The following is a 16,783-nucleotide window of genomic DNA, read 5'->3' as shown; positions in this document are numbered from 1 at the left end:
TCTTCGGGGTCAAGTTGGGATTTAAGCCACGACCACTTTGTGTAGCTGTGTTCCCCCCCCCCCCCCAAACGTCAAGTTCAAAGTCAAGGTCAAAGATCAACTGTTGTGGAAGTAACTTAACGCGTGAGCAGCTGCGTGGCGAGACACATGATCGCTGTCATCAATATCGAGTGCGTAACCACGCCACGGACTCGGAATACGCCAAGTTCCAACTAAGACGAACCTCTTTACGGATCACCGGAGTCTCTTTCTAGCCGTAACCAAAGAAACATTTTCCACTGAATAAAGACCTTTACCACGTGTAACCAAGCTTCAGCCTTCCTTCATACTAGATTTAACCGAAGCTAATCCGCGGCCATTTTTTTCATGCGTCACGTGACCTATACTTAAAATCGACGTCGTAGTAATCAGCTGTTGGAACAGATACTGATGAGAAATTCAACTGTACATTATTTAGCGCTCAATCGCGAAAAACGCATGGTAATCGACGTAGAGATACGTCTTCCTTACCATTAACGAAGAGAAAATGCGAACAAAATTACGTGTCTATACTGTTTTAAAGAGTATGTCTATGGAGGATTTTTGAACATACTTATCGCACTATATTCCTTAAATGCCGTTGTCTTTGTAGAGGTAAACAGTTATAATAACAATGAAAACAGTTACAAAACAGATACAGCAGGTAAAATACTGTACCCGAGTTCTAACTATACCACGGCGCATGCCTTTCGATGGTTAAGAAGCGCGAAGGCATCCGTGTTCTGTAGGATGTCAGTGCATATTAAAGAATTCCAGGTGGTCAACAATAATTAGCCCCTCCTGCCATACCTCTTTCTCCATTTCTTCTTTCACAACCACCTCCCTTCTTACCCTTACAGAGCTGATCAGGTGTTCACTGATACCTTTGGCAGATATATGTCTTTCCATTTTTGTAAGTCAATTTATTAAGTAACGAGAAATGCATTCAGGCCAAAGTATGATGAAACGACAGATCAGCAAATTGCGGCACGGATAAGGCCACAAAGCCACTCTCCCCCAGGTGGTCGAAATTTCCGGAGTCCTCCACTACGGCGTCTCTCATAGCCTGAGTTGCTTTGGGACGTTAAACCCCACAAACCAACCAACCACTCTTTAGTGCATTGATGACTTGACGAAGTGATGACTTTTATAGCTTCGAAGATTATTTTTTTAAATATTCATATTGAGCACAATTTTTTCCCCTTCAACAAACTGAGGGCTAATGTGATCAATCAACTCAAGTAAGGCTACCCGTAGAAATTATGCAGATCGAGACCACAGCGGGAAGTCTTTTGAGTTGAAAGAAAACGCCACCCACTTGCGAAATTTACCAGAAGCTGCTGTTCATATACTTTACATATGTCATTCTATTCACGTCTTATCATTACTCTCTACGCCTGTTCCATTCTAATGTTTTCGACCGTCTTTCCTTTCATGATGAATTAAATCGAACAAACATACACCCGATTGATTTACCATCATGTATGGCCGCCTGGCTCTTTAAGCGTATAAAAAAAAAAGATGAGTTATGAACCCTCGAGGCTGTCCTTGCACAGCTTATTCCATTTTCTGTGCTTGTGTTCAACATCTGTCTTCATTATCAGCAATGCAGAACTATGTGTTTATAGGCTCTTATATTTGTCGTACTGCGGGGTATGTATCTGAGCATTTTCTTTGAGCGCTGTTCGTGATCGCGAGTGAGGCGAAGGGGAAGGGAGAAAGGGGGGGGGGGGGGGGGGGGGGGGGGGGGGGGGGGGGGACGAGTGTAACAGAAAGCGAAATGCCTTTCTGCCCGTTGTTTGTTGGAACGAACCGCTGGCCCAAACGAGAGTGAGACTCGCGTGTCGGTGCCGGGCCACTGCTGCGTGCTATCGGCATCGACCCGCAGACTGCACCGTGCTCCGTACGTGACTCCACACACGCGCCTGTTCCGAGCCTTGTGCTGGGGTTGGCTTCCGAGCGTGTTTCTCTTTACGTGTCGGCAGGGCTGCGAGTGCTTTATGTTAGGCTTGGCAAGCATACGGCAAGCTGTTTTCGACGGACCTAGGCTGTTTTTATTGTTTCGTTTGTCTCTTTGTTCGCGAGTAGAGAGGACTATGGCCCATCGCACTTAGAGCGCTTATCTGGCCGTCAACAACGTAGTCATTGCGCATGCTTCAAGAGCCGTTTTGTAATGTTTCCTTTACATGTGGCAGCGGCGACGGCCGAGTATTACACATTAGCGCTTTTCTGAACAAAAGCAAATATACCTGCTGCGGAGACTGGCTACGCGTCGCCCACTGCCGGAATCTATACTCTGCTGTGGAAGCTGCATTTTGACGGATGCAAAATGTATTACTGCATTACTGCCACTGTGCTTCGCAAAAGCAGACGGTGGCTAAGGAACCGCGGAGGGCAGAAATACAAAATGTCCAATCGACTGGGCCATACATAAAATGGATGTCTTGTAATTACAGTGGCATATTGGTATTAGCCAAAGTGTAAATCCTTGGTCATATTACTACTTACGTATTCTCGTGAGGAAGATGCGGGGAAGGGGTGAAGCCGGTACTCCTAACATAGCTGCATGTATTCACATTCGGCCTAAACTGATATCAAGAACCCTGAGATCTTTCATTCTGTCGGCCAGAGGCAGAGGTGCAGAACAGACGAAAAAGGGGCGAAGTTCAACTCCTCTCTGGGAGCATGTATCATATTTCCAGTGGTTAAAGTGGTAAATCCTCGCCTCGCAGCGGTGTGCTTTGCCCACAGTTTTCTGCAGTGTGATGCTGTGTCGTACAAACATATCCATCTGAAGCTGTATTGGCACAAATGCGACCTTCGTAAAGGGACGGGAAAAATATATAAACCGGCAGAACGGTATCTTCCTTAGCATAGCCAACAATATACCTTCATTTTATCTCTCATCATCTCGTACGGCGTTATGGTATCTCTGCTGAGACATTGATAACGATCGCGACGGTGTTCCGGGCTCCAAAAATGACCCCCTCTCAGCGCGAGCCAGATTCGCCTCAGCGGTGAGGCGCCCAATCAATCTTGCCTACACGTGCGGCCAAGAGGCGCTAAAATATTCACGGCTCAGAGACGGCTGCGAAGATCGATACTCAGCGTTTTCCTTTGCTGCGGCGGAATTGCACGGTGGTGAAAGACGCCAACACCATCAGCGGGATATAAGTGCGCCCTAATTGCTTACCTATAGTGCGACCGCTGCAATATGCTCCATACCTCAGGCTTATCGAAGTGCGCACGTGTTTCCGAACATAGACAGCGCCTGAATGACCGCCTCCTGTGATGAAGTCAAGGCTTTCGTCTGGCATATTTCTGTCCCGAAAACATTACAGTCTCCAGTCACCGTTGTCGACCAACAAAAACCAGTCGGAAAGAGGGAGAGTGAATGCATAAACCCATAAGGCATCTAGGCCATCGCCAAAGTGCATGATAGCGGTAACTTTGGGGTCACTGGGCAGCTGCCGCGGAAATAGGGTAGTTGGGCCGGTGGAGATGTTCCAGGGTATCCGTGGCCAACAGCGGTTGTGCGAGTGGACTAAACGCTGTTATCTGTCTATGGTACGTTACTTCCACGCACATCCCATTGGACAAATTCGAAAGATCTTGTGGCATATTTCATTCACAATGATCTGCATCCGGGTTAAACCCACCAGCTCTTCAGGTACGCAAATAAGTCTGGAAGTGTACAGAGGTATACAGCCTTTATCAAAAATTTACAGCCCAGAGAATCTACTGCTGAGTGATGCTATGTGGGTCGTAATGCATTCCCTGGTTTCCATACTTGCTGAAGGCAAGAAGCTATTTCGTCCTACCCTCTCCAATGGGTAGGACTTCCATGATTATTACAGAAGTCATATTGTACGAATTAAAAACAAATCCTCTGGGCTGTAAACTTTTGATAAAGGCTGTACATATGTATAAAGACCCTAGTACACGGGTGCTACGTTGTGCTGGGCGAAGAGCTAGCCGCTTCACACCACGGTTGGTGATGCAATGGCCTATTGCTCGTTGATGTGAAATAAAAATGAATAGAAAAGAGATATGAGCAGGCAAATAGTGGACATATCTATATATGGTCACCATCTGCATTCTGTGCAGAAATAGCCGAGACAGACTTGACAATTTCTCATTCCTGGCGGGGTAATAATTTACGCTATGTTATACTATATTAGATTTAGCGTCCCCAAGCGATATAGGCCATGAGAGATGCTAGTGGTTGGTTCCGGTAATCATGATGGCATCCGGTCACGCGAGATTTATAGCATTTGTGATAAATTGTATATCTTGTAAAGGATTACATATTTGGAATAGCATACAGCACCTCTTCGGTAAAGTAGGCGACGTTAGCGCTGATGCCGCTTTGATAATATTCCAGTCTCCCGACATCCAGCTCAAGGTTATAACGGCAGATTATCAATAAGGGTCCTTTTTAGGGGCTCTCGCTTCGAAAGAGAGCTCAAGTAGCACCTGTAATGTCTACAGATGGTGTAGACAGGCTCTAGGGGTGTTTCACACGTATACTGCTACGGCAAAGGGTCGCTAACAGATGTCGATGCCGGGAAGAACTTAGTATATTCATAGCCCACTTTCAAAGTTTCCGAAATTTCAGCACTCGGGATCTCTAAATAAAAATTGTGGTGCGTGAACCGCTAATCGTTTCGCTAAAACCCGCTATGCATGTACTCCGCAGGGATGGCAGGGGTAGGAACTTGCACAGTGTGTTCGGACATAATTGAGCCCGTTCCTATTTGCGTCCGGATCGTGTAGTCGGTGAAAGTAGGCCTCATCGACCAAACAATCCTCTCTACGCGCACCTGGGCATATGCAAATTTGTCGCACCAAGATCTTCCAAGACTTTCACCGGCATTCTCCTAGGAGGGGACTTAACTAAGCTCATTGTATACGGAAACGCGAGGATTCAAGGATGTCTAACCAGGAAGGCGTTGTTCCAGGAGGTATTTGATTAGAAATGCCGCATGATATAGGCGTAAACAACGCTTGCGTTGAGGGCTCTAGCTTGTTTACCGTGGTTAGCGACACCCCAGAATGAAGATTTTCCGCAAATTGCAGCATAACTGTGTCCTGTGCTTATTATAGACAAACGTTCAAGCGGGTTTGCTAGCCATTCGTTCATGAATAATTATGTCCATAAAGGCCCGAACGACATTATACACGGAAGCTGAATAGCAATGTAGAGCAGATAAAAAAGCTCCTCCTTTATTCTAATGAAATTTAATCAATTTATTTCGTCAACTGGCACTTTACACACAGAAAAAGCTGAAAGAGGAAGCTCTCGGTATAGGTAAGCTGAATGACCCAAATTACCTGCGTTTGAGCAAAAGCAGGGCCGGCTGCGAAGCGAAAGGTTGAAAATGACATCATACTTAGAACCTTGAAATTGGTCTGAAGTAAGGCTTATTACATATATTATATTACCGCGCACGTCAAGAAACGAGTAAAACAAATTTGTATTCATAATCAGTCCGCTAATAACGACCGACTGAACACTGATATTTCCTGTAGCTCAGAATTTACGAGGCACAACTCATGCGGTGATTGTGTTGAGCCTCAATCAGTTCGCAAACCGAGGCAATGTTCTACCCTTGTTCAGTGCTCTTTCATACTGTACAGCCATCTTCCTTCTATCGCTTTACCTTGTATCCCCCTTATGGGGTGTCACACGAGCTAGAATAAAGATATTGGCTAGTATTTGTAATCGTGCACGATTTCTATGCTGGGCGTTGCCCAGCACAAATGTCTATCATGCGAATCACACCAAATCGCTTAATCGGTCTGTTCTAGGCATAATGAACCTTCGCGCAGGCCTAAGGTTTCTCCACATAATTATGAAGAGCTTTTCTTATATTTGATAAGTATGCGGCTCGGTGACACAGCTATCGATGCCCCCTGTTCACATCGGATGCGAGCAAGGTATGTGCCACCTTTGCTGCAAGTAAAACGCTTTATTTTAAAATCCACGCTTCCACGCTTTATTTTAAAATTGCTTTTACATTTGAACTGCTGATCTGAACAGGGACCCAAGTCGATGTTCATTTCTATAATAAGGAAGGCCTGTGTAATTTCAAACCAAAAACTGTATACCACAAGCCCATGATCGCGTACACTGCATGCATGGTAACGCAAGTAGGATATAATTTGTCGCTCAGAGGGGCTGGGGAGAACAGGCAGATGAAATAGCAGTTGATGCAGTAAGAGTGAGCTTTAACAGGGCAGCGAGTCTTCTTCGAGCGATCGGCCTTAATGCTGTTTTACACCAGATTGCACCTAGCGTTTCGTGCTTTCATTTTCTGGTTTTGGTTGGTTTTGGTTGGTGGGGTTTAAGGTCCCAAAGCAACTCAGGCTATGAGAGACGCCGTAGTGGAGGACTATCATCCCTAGCTGTTTTAGATCGCGTGCAAGCCGTGAATAACCATTTTTCAGCTAGTGCGCCTTGCTGAAACGATATGTCGCTATTCAAAAGCGATCTTACGTGAAAAGTCGTCGCCTTATACGCTAGTTTGAAAGTAAGGTTTCAAGGACGAGTCGGAAACGTATCGCAAAAATCCTGTGGCGCCGGCACTCCATCGAGGCTAAATATGTAGTTTTTGAGAAAGATGGCGCTTCCGCTTTGTAAATTTTTAAGCGGCTTTAGAAATGTACACTGCGTTTCTACTGCGACCTCTAAATGCCGATGCATCCCGCCAGAAGGCAATAAGCCGCTATCATATCTTACCCTTCAGAGGATAAAGGTGAGCTGGAAGAGCGCTTCCCACTTGGGCGCCGTCGTTATCACATTTATCACTTTGACAGCATAGTTCTTGCTAAGTCAAGTAAAAATTTGAACTAGAGTTTCAAAACCTGCGGTAGATAACACAACCGAACGATAATTTTAGCCATTGTTTTCAAGTTTCGAAGCATATTTTACGATCTTTTAAAAACCTAGTTGGGGCGCAATGAGTTGATGTAAGACGATTGTGAAGCATGTTTGCAAGCAGACGGTTTTTTTTTTTTTTAATTTTAGTTTAGAATTTCAGTTTTCCAGCTTTATTCCAGTTTGCAGTTGTAATTGTTCAAATCATCTAAAGAGAGGAGCAGTTTGTAACAGAGAACCACTATCTCTCCCGCGCATTGCGATGACACCTGCGTGTGCTGCATTCAATACAGAAGCTCCGAAAGGAATGCGACATATCGCTTAGCATACGAGTAAGCTGACCACGTTTGTGTATCCAAATTTTATGACTGGTATTACCTTCCCCAATGAGTGCTATGCGTGACCCTACTGAAAAAACTGTATGAGGCAATAATCTCACATTTTCTTACACAATCTCACTCAATTCACATAAGAAATCACATACAAGTCACATATAGTCTCTTTTACATTATCATAAATTATGTACGATATTTTATGAAAATGATGTGCCCCGTGTTAGAGTCTATGTGATTAATAAGATTTTATGAGGTTATTGCCCCGTAGAACTTTTGGTTTTTCATTAGGAGAACTGTGAAGTGCAAGGCGTGTAAAGGAGAACATCCCGGAGGCAAATGACACCAATAGCGAATTGAACAACTTTTTTCATTAAAACATTAATTAATTAAAATATTAGGAAACAGGTGGACAAATCGTTCAGCGCCACGGGTATTACCACCGTCTCAGTCAGACCAGAACACGCTGTTAAAGCGTTCCCAATGGCGCCAACCATCCTTGGAAAAGTGGAAGTCATTACCTACTATACGCGATTAAACCAGTAATACGTAAATATATTCAAATATGCCTTTTCACAGTAGGATCACGTCACCGTATTCCTGCAAGCTTGCTAATCTGCGCTGTCCACCTGGCTTTCTGCTGTCACGTGCTGCCCTAGCACTTTGTTGCAAATTATCATTCGCTGAAACTTAAACATCCAGATTATTAAGACAGAACAATTATAGCGCGGAACAAAGGCGCAGCACCTAACGCAAATCAATGTCCTCTAGAAACCTCATTATTTTTGGCGTGATATGGGCAAATGACAAATATTTTAGGCAGTCTTCTGAGAGTCACTCGATGTTAATGTTTTCAAGAAACACATCTCCATACTTAATCATATGCACGCTCATTGTGAGAAATATATCACTGTCCTTATCGACTGGTTTTTTGCTTTATCTTGGCTCGATAGTGGGAGATCGCCCGTGAGTGTACCCTTCCAAGCCAAACTAAACATCACGGCCACAGATGACCGGTATTCCAGAGCTCCATTGCGTTGACCTGGCCCATCATGGCCAAAAGCACTGTAATGGAGATTCCGAAAATGGGGAGGCCTGGGTTATTATGGCCCAGAGCATAGTGCATGACACTGAAATTGGCCAGTGCGTGAACGCGTCTTTGGCCGCACTAAGAACACACAAAAAAAAAAAGCGAACTAATTAATATAAAGGTAATTAATTGCAAGCACTAATATAATGAGGTCATGCCATCTTAATCACAGACAATATAAATGGGTTCTAGAATGCTATAAAGCAGTAGGAACTTCAAAAATATCTAGAAAAACCATAGTACTGGCGCTACCATAGTGGATCCAGCTCTGGTCGATGTGTCCATCAAGGATCCGCCAATACTACTATTCTAAAATATTTCTGAAGTTCTTGACTTTTAATTTGCTCTTTGTAACCTCCTAGAACCCGGGTTTATTTTATATTTCCTTTTACATTGACCTTATTTACTTCAGTCTTTGTAATAGCCTATACTTCAAAATAATGCCTCAAATCATTGTATTCTTTGCAGCTGTTGGCATGCGGCCATATCATTTTTATTACTGCGCGCAGAATTACCTTGTGCTCTTCGGTGCTCTTTGTTCACGCTCAGTGCCGCGGAGACCGGGCTTTATCGCACTCTTTGTAGCCCAAGACATGCAGAACTTTATCGCGAATCCCCAGGCAGTGCGCGTAGACCATTGTGAAAATAAAAAGAGGCAAGGGCCCCTTAACCTGCGTTAATTTTGAACGGACCTCAGCTGCCTTCGAGAGTAAGGCGCCAGACAACCTGCCCTCTCTTTCACCTCAGTGTCTGCATTTCTTTTTGTTTTGAGGATAAGAGGCTATGATATTTATTAACCGATGTACCCTTTCATTAGCTCCCTCAAACCCATCCTGAAATGGCGCCTGTCTGGCGTTTAGGCAGAAACGAGTATGCATCGCTTTCATTTCCACGAAGAATGGGGGGGTGTGGTCTAGAAACACGTCCTTTCGGATGATTTTTTTTTTCCTTGTTTTGATATTTTCGCGTTGTCTTTATATGTTGTTTCTCTTCTTATTTCTTACTTCCCAGCGCTCAGTACGACCCGCATAGCGATAGGAGCTTCAGGACACTTATGTAGATGTTTCTTCATCGAAATTAAATTGAGCACACCGAGTGCAACAGAGGTTTGTAGTTCAACGACCGCCGATCATGACTGCTGCTATATCCCATTCCCATTCCCAGTCATCCCATTAGAGTTCCTTTCAGTGTCATGCTTGTCTGTCCTTGCCTTCGGCATTGTCACCACCACGTGAGATTAATTACTTTGTTGAAAATTTATGTTAGTGGGCTATGATGTACCATCAGAACAATCTGTCGATAGTAGCCCCCCTTTTTATTACATACATTGTCTTCAACAAATGCGCTAGCAGAATTACATCGACGTGTAATCACGCTTCATATCAGTTGTTGTTTTAATGTTTTGCTGGCTCTGCTACTTGCTGAGTGATGCTTTCAGGTCGTTGATTTGTTCGTGAAAATCTGCTCGCGAAGTGACAACAAGAAATAATTTGGAATTATTATCCGGATTAACATCAGTCTGTTCGAAGCTCAGCGCAAACAATATCTTTATATACCATTTCTTTTCTATTTTCACAGACTTCAGAGCCGAGAAATGACACCAAGGAAGAGGTGACGTCACAGGCGAGCTCTCTTCCAAAAAGCAACGGATCGAAGGCGACCTCGTCTGGGTGGGACACAGTGTACAAGCTGCTGTACGAAACGTTCAGCTATCCGGAGGCAGTAAGTTCGATCAATCGTGCATGCATCCTAGGCGCATGCATTATGTACTCTACGAATGATCACAGACATCAATTTGCACGCTGTAGACTCTTTATTATTCTGGCAGTACTCTCTTTGTCAATATCTTAGAGCTCATGGCATATTCTATACTGTTTCATGCCCTGCGGCTCGTCATGCATCGACAGCGCTCTAAATTATTTCGAAGCAGGACCTACGACAATTAATATTTGCATCGACACTGCAAGAGACCCGCTACACGCCTAAGAAGCAAACACTCCTCGGGAGATTTGCCGAGTTATTAACAAAGGATGAATAATGCGTCGAACCTTAAATCCTCATAATATATATAGTTTTTGACGTTTCCTGCATTCAACGCCCCCAACTTTTCGTATTTTATTTTCAGAAAATCATTGTGTATTCCACTTGGTGTGAGTATGTCGTGGAGAATTTAGGTTTCCCTCTGACACCCGGGCGTGTGCGTAGGTTAATGAGAATTTTAGTCGCTATTTCCTAGTGCGCGTTTCTTTCGACGCCGCTCGTGAATTTTCTCGGTACAAATGTGTGTACTGCGCCAAAAGTAGTAGCCCCCTCGAAAGCAAGGTATGGCATCATTCTTCGCATAACTTTTCATTGCATTTTTTTTTTATATGCGTCCAGATAAGGATTGCTAAAATATAACTTCCAAAAGCCTTTGGGTATTGTTTTATCAACGGATATGGAGTGGTTTCAGATAACGAAACGATAATAAATCAAAAATAGGCGAAAAATAAAAACTCCAATTAGCTACAGTGAAACATAACTCGCTTCTACTCCACATACACGCAACAAAGACATTTGTGTTTCCGCGGGCAAATGAGTGAAGCTTGATAACTAATCTGTTTCAATGGCATTATTGGATATTTGTTGCTGCGATGGACACAGCGTGCTAGCATGCGTCGCATAATTACGCGATATGTGTATTCAAATGTCCTGATCAAAGAGTGGCCTCACCGAGCGAGACGCAGAAGACCCAGCGCAGATGTTGTTTAATGGATGGCACGGGGCCATGTGCAATTCGCAAGAGCTCGCCCTCTGGGAAAGCAAACACTGAGCCCGCCGTGAACGCAGCAGCGGGATTTATGTTTTTTTCTTAGTCGTGGTAATGGTTTCTCCGCCGGGGCTGCATCACCCGAAGGCGTGTCGCAAAGCAGAGATGATGAGCCGCTTCCCCAAATAAAACACAGTGTTAATGAAGATGAGAGAGAGAACTCTATTTACATGCAGTCAACTGTTATCCTGAAATTATGAGTAGCGAGTATATTTTTTGTTTTTTGTATTTCGCCCAGAAAGTTTCCTATGGTTACATCATTCATGCAAAGACTCTTCAAATGTAATTCAGAATGAAATTAGGTCCTTACTGGAGACTTTTTCGTTGCCTAGTTCTCGTGCCTGCACATTTTAGACCTACATGTGCGAAAAAAAGAAAAACGGAAAAACACAAGCGATCACAGATTTTGATGTGTCCCCGACAATACATAAATATAAACCTCTTCCTATATAGCTGTTCAAAACTCAGCCACCAGGATGCCAACCATCTCGAATTGTTTCGATCATGTTCAAAATGGCTTGCAGTCCTGCCAACTTGGAGAAGCGTTCAGTTCATCTCTGTGAACTGACCCATACCATTTAACAGAGACAGCTGACATAAAGAAGCAACAGATTTCTCCTTCCTCACCTAGACTCAAGGCTCAATGGAAATGTTAATAGGCACGCTGATGATGAAATTCGAAAAACCAGCCTGTTACAACCCCTTACAGGGACAGTGGCCATGGTAAATATAGACGATATCTACCCACCGTAACAAGCCCTCAGGGCATTGCAACGACGGTGATGAGCGTCAGTGACCAGCAAATAACTGGAACTGCCTTACGCCTGCAGCTGTTTAACAAAGAGATAGCGTGGCAACCTCGGCAGGCAGGTACATCAACGCTCGCAGAAGCAGTATTTATTTAGTTTGCTATAAGCTCCACTGTGGATGCTAAATGAACGGATGTCTCTTGGCGCTGCTTTTCTCCTTTTGGGCCCAACCTCCTCGGCGGTGTCACAATGTTGTCGTAAAAGCTTAGGAAAGCCAACTATCTGCTTTTTTCTCGGTTAAAAGGACGCCGTGCCATTTTTATTGCCGGGCTGTTAGCGCCGAGGGCGATGTGGAAAGAAAAATAAATAAGAAAGGGCTACTGTCCGCCCTTCCCTGTAAACCAAATAAAACCCGCAGGAATGGGCTATGGATTAATTATACCCGAGTATCACACTGCTGAGTGCCCATTAGGCATAGGCTGACTGCCTTTAATCTAAGTTTACCTGAAGAAAAAAACAGCTCATCCAGAGTCACCCGAGACTGCGGGGAAACTTCGATTAATTAGCGCGACCAAAGAGATGCGGACCGTTTGAACCCTGGTTAATAAAGCGCCGTTTGAAGTCATTTGGAAGAGGCAACTGCTTCGCAAGATACGCGTACAAAAGTGGCATTGTACATAACGCTTGGGCTGCGGGTCACGTATGCGGAGCACCGGATCTCCGTGGAAGAGATGACGGCTCATTAAAAATACATAGCGTATCGACCGCACGTGCAATGTTTTCTTCTACACCTGAAAAAAAAACAATAAATGCAATTGAGGTCTGTGATCTGCGAACATGTTTCAAGTCTTCTCTACAGTCTATTCGGTGGCGCGCGCTTTGAGTAATTATCCCCTGCAGTCAGACGGAATTACCGAGCGTACGCATGAACGCAGTCGACGTCGCACGCAGACGCGGTCTCCGGCGCAGCTTTGTTTACATCGAAATGATTTCCGTTGCTTGAAGAACTAGCGTTTCATCTCGGATGGTTCGTGAGGCCTCCCGGTAATCAACGGACGTCTACTCTGTGTATCCGTGCAGAAAGAGCTCGATGCCCTTCTTCCTCTGCCGACTTCGTACCTGACGCTGAAGCAGCGTGGAGCAGACCGGAAGGAGGTCGACCGCAAGAAGGAACAGCGCCAGCACGCCTCAAGAGAACTCACATACAGGCGAGTGCCTGAAATCCTGGGACAGTGTGCAGCCAGAAGCCGCATGCAGAGCGTTTCTTAAATTTCAATTAGAGAACAATTAGTCTCATACCTTTCCGTGACGTGGAGTGTGTGCCGTATACTGTCGACTATCCTAGGATACAATGGATACGATGACACGCGTCCCCCAGTGTGAGTAAGATGCCCCTTGTCGTCTTTCGAATTCTTGGATGTGTATGAATGTCAAATGCCTATTTGATCTATATATGAGCATGCTGCATGCCCTTTTCGAAAATTAGCGCGAGAAATTAGAGACAACTCGTCTCTCAAATGTGTGGGGTTGGTGGCAGTGTTACGAGTGCTAAATAAATACTTGAAAGCGCTTTGCCGGCTCTTGAAATGCAAGTTTTAGGTTTTTATATTAGTTTGCTTGTTTCGTCGCTGCTGTAAAGCGTACCTATCACCGACCCTCACAACTTTTTGAGTCCTGATGAAGAGGAAGAAAACTGTGATTTTAGCGTAACTCTGCAGTAACCGACACACGCAGTTGCTCTGCGACAGAAAGTTGCCGATTGTTAGTGCTTTTGGTTATCCAAATAAAGAGCTATCCGTCAGAACAAATAAAAAGCGCTATGATTTGAATATATCTGGCTTGTTTGCCATCGCGAAATGATAAAAATTGATTGTGTTCATTCTTCAGCGGTGTAATACACGCACCACCTAACACTATCTATAGTTATCAATTTCTGCGGGGGCTAGCCAGCCACTGATTTTTATCTGTTGTAGGCCGTCATTGCACCCACCACCGCTTCGGTGGTGGTGGACGACGGCTTTGTTGCGGCGCGCGTCTTTCTCTCTCTCTCTTCCTTTTCTTTCTTCTCTATTTTCTCTCTTGTCTGCACGAGGCAGCGGAGGTGGCTCAGCTACAGAGCCAGTAGCAGGCCCGTGCTTTTTCTTTTTTTCTTCCTACAGCCACAACAACAACAACACTTATTTAAGTTGTATTCTGCAATAGATATCGAGACGTGTTGATAAAATAGATGATAACTGGAACCTTAGCGCACTATAATCCTCCTTGCAAGCCCTCTAGCTAGCAACCAACTCCAATTTATAGGGAAAATTTTTCGTTAATGGTGTAGGGAAGTTAGAGGAAATTATGTAAATAATTGAAAGCTAAACACATCTTAAGTGTCAACACCCAAGGTTGCATCTGTTCGCTGTCTTGCGCGAGGCTCCCGAAGTGTGGTGTATTTACTCATGACCCCTTAAGCTATTTTCAACGCACCATTTCATTTAATATGAAGTCCTATGATTATGTAGTGCATGACCTTAAGAACAGTGCATAAAATGTTTCTTCTGCAGCACGTGTAATTTGTGATCTTGGCTTCATGTTCCCATGGCTCACTTGCATCCTATGGCCTCAGATTCCGTAATTTCAGTAACCAGAAGTTTGTCCGCGTGGCGATGCTGTTTAGTCGGGTGATGGCCCACGTGCCTTTGAAATAATAACGTCATTCAGTACTTTCTAAAGCTATATATATATATATATATATATATATATATATATATATATATATATATATATATATATATATATATATATATATATATATATATATATATATATATATATATATATGTATATATATATATATATATATATATATATATACTGCTACCACAGTGGTCAAAAGTGCTGTCTGATACAGCTAACGCTTGGGCATGCAAATGCTACATTGCGTGTTGGGCGCTGAACGTGCAGTCTTGCGCCAAAAGCTTATTAGGCACCGTTTTGCAGAAAACATTCTGTTACTGCATGCCTCGTCTTTCGTTTTGGTCAAAGTGTAATTATTCGAAATTTGGTGGTAGAAATTTCCTAAACGCTCCACTATATGGTGTCTTTCATAGCCTGGGTCGCTTTGGGACGTTAAACCCCAAAACCGAGCCTGATTATGCATGCAGAGGGAGCATGAATGCATCCTCGTGATTCTATTCTTTCCGTTCAAAGAAAGCTGAAACGTTGTTCTTGTTTTTTCAAGAATTTCGCGTCATGCAAGCATTAGAATAACGAAACTTTTAGACTAAGCTCACAAAGTGATTTTGCGCTGTCATTTGAGTATATCACGTAACACGCTATTAAACGTCATGTCGATATTTAGGCTTCTCCTCAAAGCAGCAAATCGATGCGGAGAAACTTCTTGGTACTACGTTTCAATTTAAACTGCTTTTGTCCAATCCCTTATGTCAGTCGTCAAGCAATGCCTCGAGGACTTTATATTCGTTGGCGTTGCTTTCCTATCAGAATACAAGCGTTTCTGCGTTGGAAACGCATCACCTATGCAGATGACGTCATCATCAATGACATCGTGTGCTGCGGAGAAGCATGAATGCCTAAACAGATTTATTGAGCGGTTACGGCGTCAATTTATATGCTTGCGCAAAACGACTTGGCATTATTTAATTATCATGAGCCTGTACAAATTAGAGTCGTTTAATTCAGTTCAATTCTAAAATCGCTTCAGCTGCACTTTAAGCTGGAGTTTCCATTCAGATGAGCAATCGCACCCCGTATTTTGTTTTTCTTCATGACCCTAACCCTAGTGAAAAAAACCGTATGAGTCCCAATAACCTCATACAAATTCTGATACTAAATTTAGTATGAGAATTTGTATGAGGTTATTCGTCGAAAAAAACTACAGAACTGTGTCAAAAATACGACAAAATATCCTGTAGTTCTGTTGTAACCATCAGATTTTTCTGTAGTACTTCTCTGTAGTTCTGTAGTTTTTCTGTAGTATATTTCTGTTGTCTGTAGTTCTGTAGCATTTTCCGTTTGTAACATCAGACATTTCTGATGTTACTACAGAATGTTCTGTTGTCACAACAGGTTTCCCGTCAAAAACCGCACAGAAATTCTGTCGTAACATCAGAAAATTTTCTGTAGTTTTTTCCGACTGGAACTCATCCTAAACTCGTACAAATTTCATATCATCTCATACAAATCTCGTTCATCCTATGAGAAATAAATAAGATTGTAGGACATTTGTATGAGTTTAGTATTAGAAATCTGTATGAGGTTATTGTGACTCATACGGCTTTTTTCACTAGGGAAGTACAAGCATTGCGTGATGCGTTTTCGCCGAGCAGTGTTGTTTTAATGGTGCGTGAGTCGCTGGAGAAAGATTTGATGTTGGGAAAGGTTGAGGGTCGCCGGAGAAGGGGTAGGCAGCGAACGCGATGGTTAGATGGCATCCTCGAGGCACTGCAGATGAAATTATGTGATGTTAGGAAGATAGTGAGAGACCGGAAAGCGTGGCGTGATATGATCTATAGGGTGACGAAGTGTCGGACACGACTGAACGCCTGAACTGAACTGAACCCAGCATTTCCTCTCCGAAAATCGATGTAATAATCTCAGTGTTTTAAACCTGGCACGAGCCGCTTTAATACACAGCTGTAGTCGTACAAGTCAAGAAAAAAGCAGCAGATGCCCCTCAAATTCGCCCCTTAATTCTGACAATGGAGTCCGTCGATTTGCATGACACCGCGGTTTATACGATTAAGCTGAGGTGAGCCCCCCCTCTCTTCAGCTGTATTGTCTCGCTATAGCAGATCTAAAGGGATTATGCACGACGCCATGAGAATCGCTCCAAGCCGTTTGTTGCAGGCCTACTTCGAGGGGTACTTGCCGTTTTCTATCTCGAGTTATGTCCAAAAA

At 43.7% G+C, this 16,783-nt stretch overlaps 1 protein-coding gene across 1 annotated transcript in view; it reads left to right on the top strand.

Moving 5' to 3' along the window:
• Nucleotides 1–16,783, top strand: part of LOC146176805 (uncharacterized) — a 66,082-nt gene that overhangs the window by 44,913 nt on the left and 4,386 nt on the right. Inside the window, exons 6-7 of the mRNA XM_084581397.1 lie at nucleotides 9,899–10,042; nucleotides 12,959–13,086. Of these exons, the coding sequence (XP_084437523.1) occupies nucleotides 9,899–10,042; nucleotides 12,959–13,086 (272 nt within the window). The remainder of the gene's footprint in view (nucleotides 1–9,898; nucleotides 10,043–12,958; nucleotides 13,087–16,783) is intronic.

The sequence above is a fragment of the Amblyomma maculatum genome, chromosome 10 (assembly GCF_055883805.1).
Source record: "Amblyomma maculatum isolate TAMU_Amacu chromosome 10, ASM5588380v1, whole genome shotgun sequence".
In the NCBI taxonomy this organism is placed as follows: domain Eukaryota; kingdom Metazoa; phylum Arthropoda; class Arachnida; order Ixodida; family Ixodidae; genus Amblyomma; species Amblyomma maculatum.
Note: the sequence above shows the minus strand (reverse complement) of the source record. Positions and strands in the feature narration are given on the sequence as shown.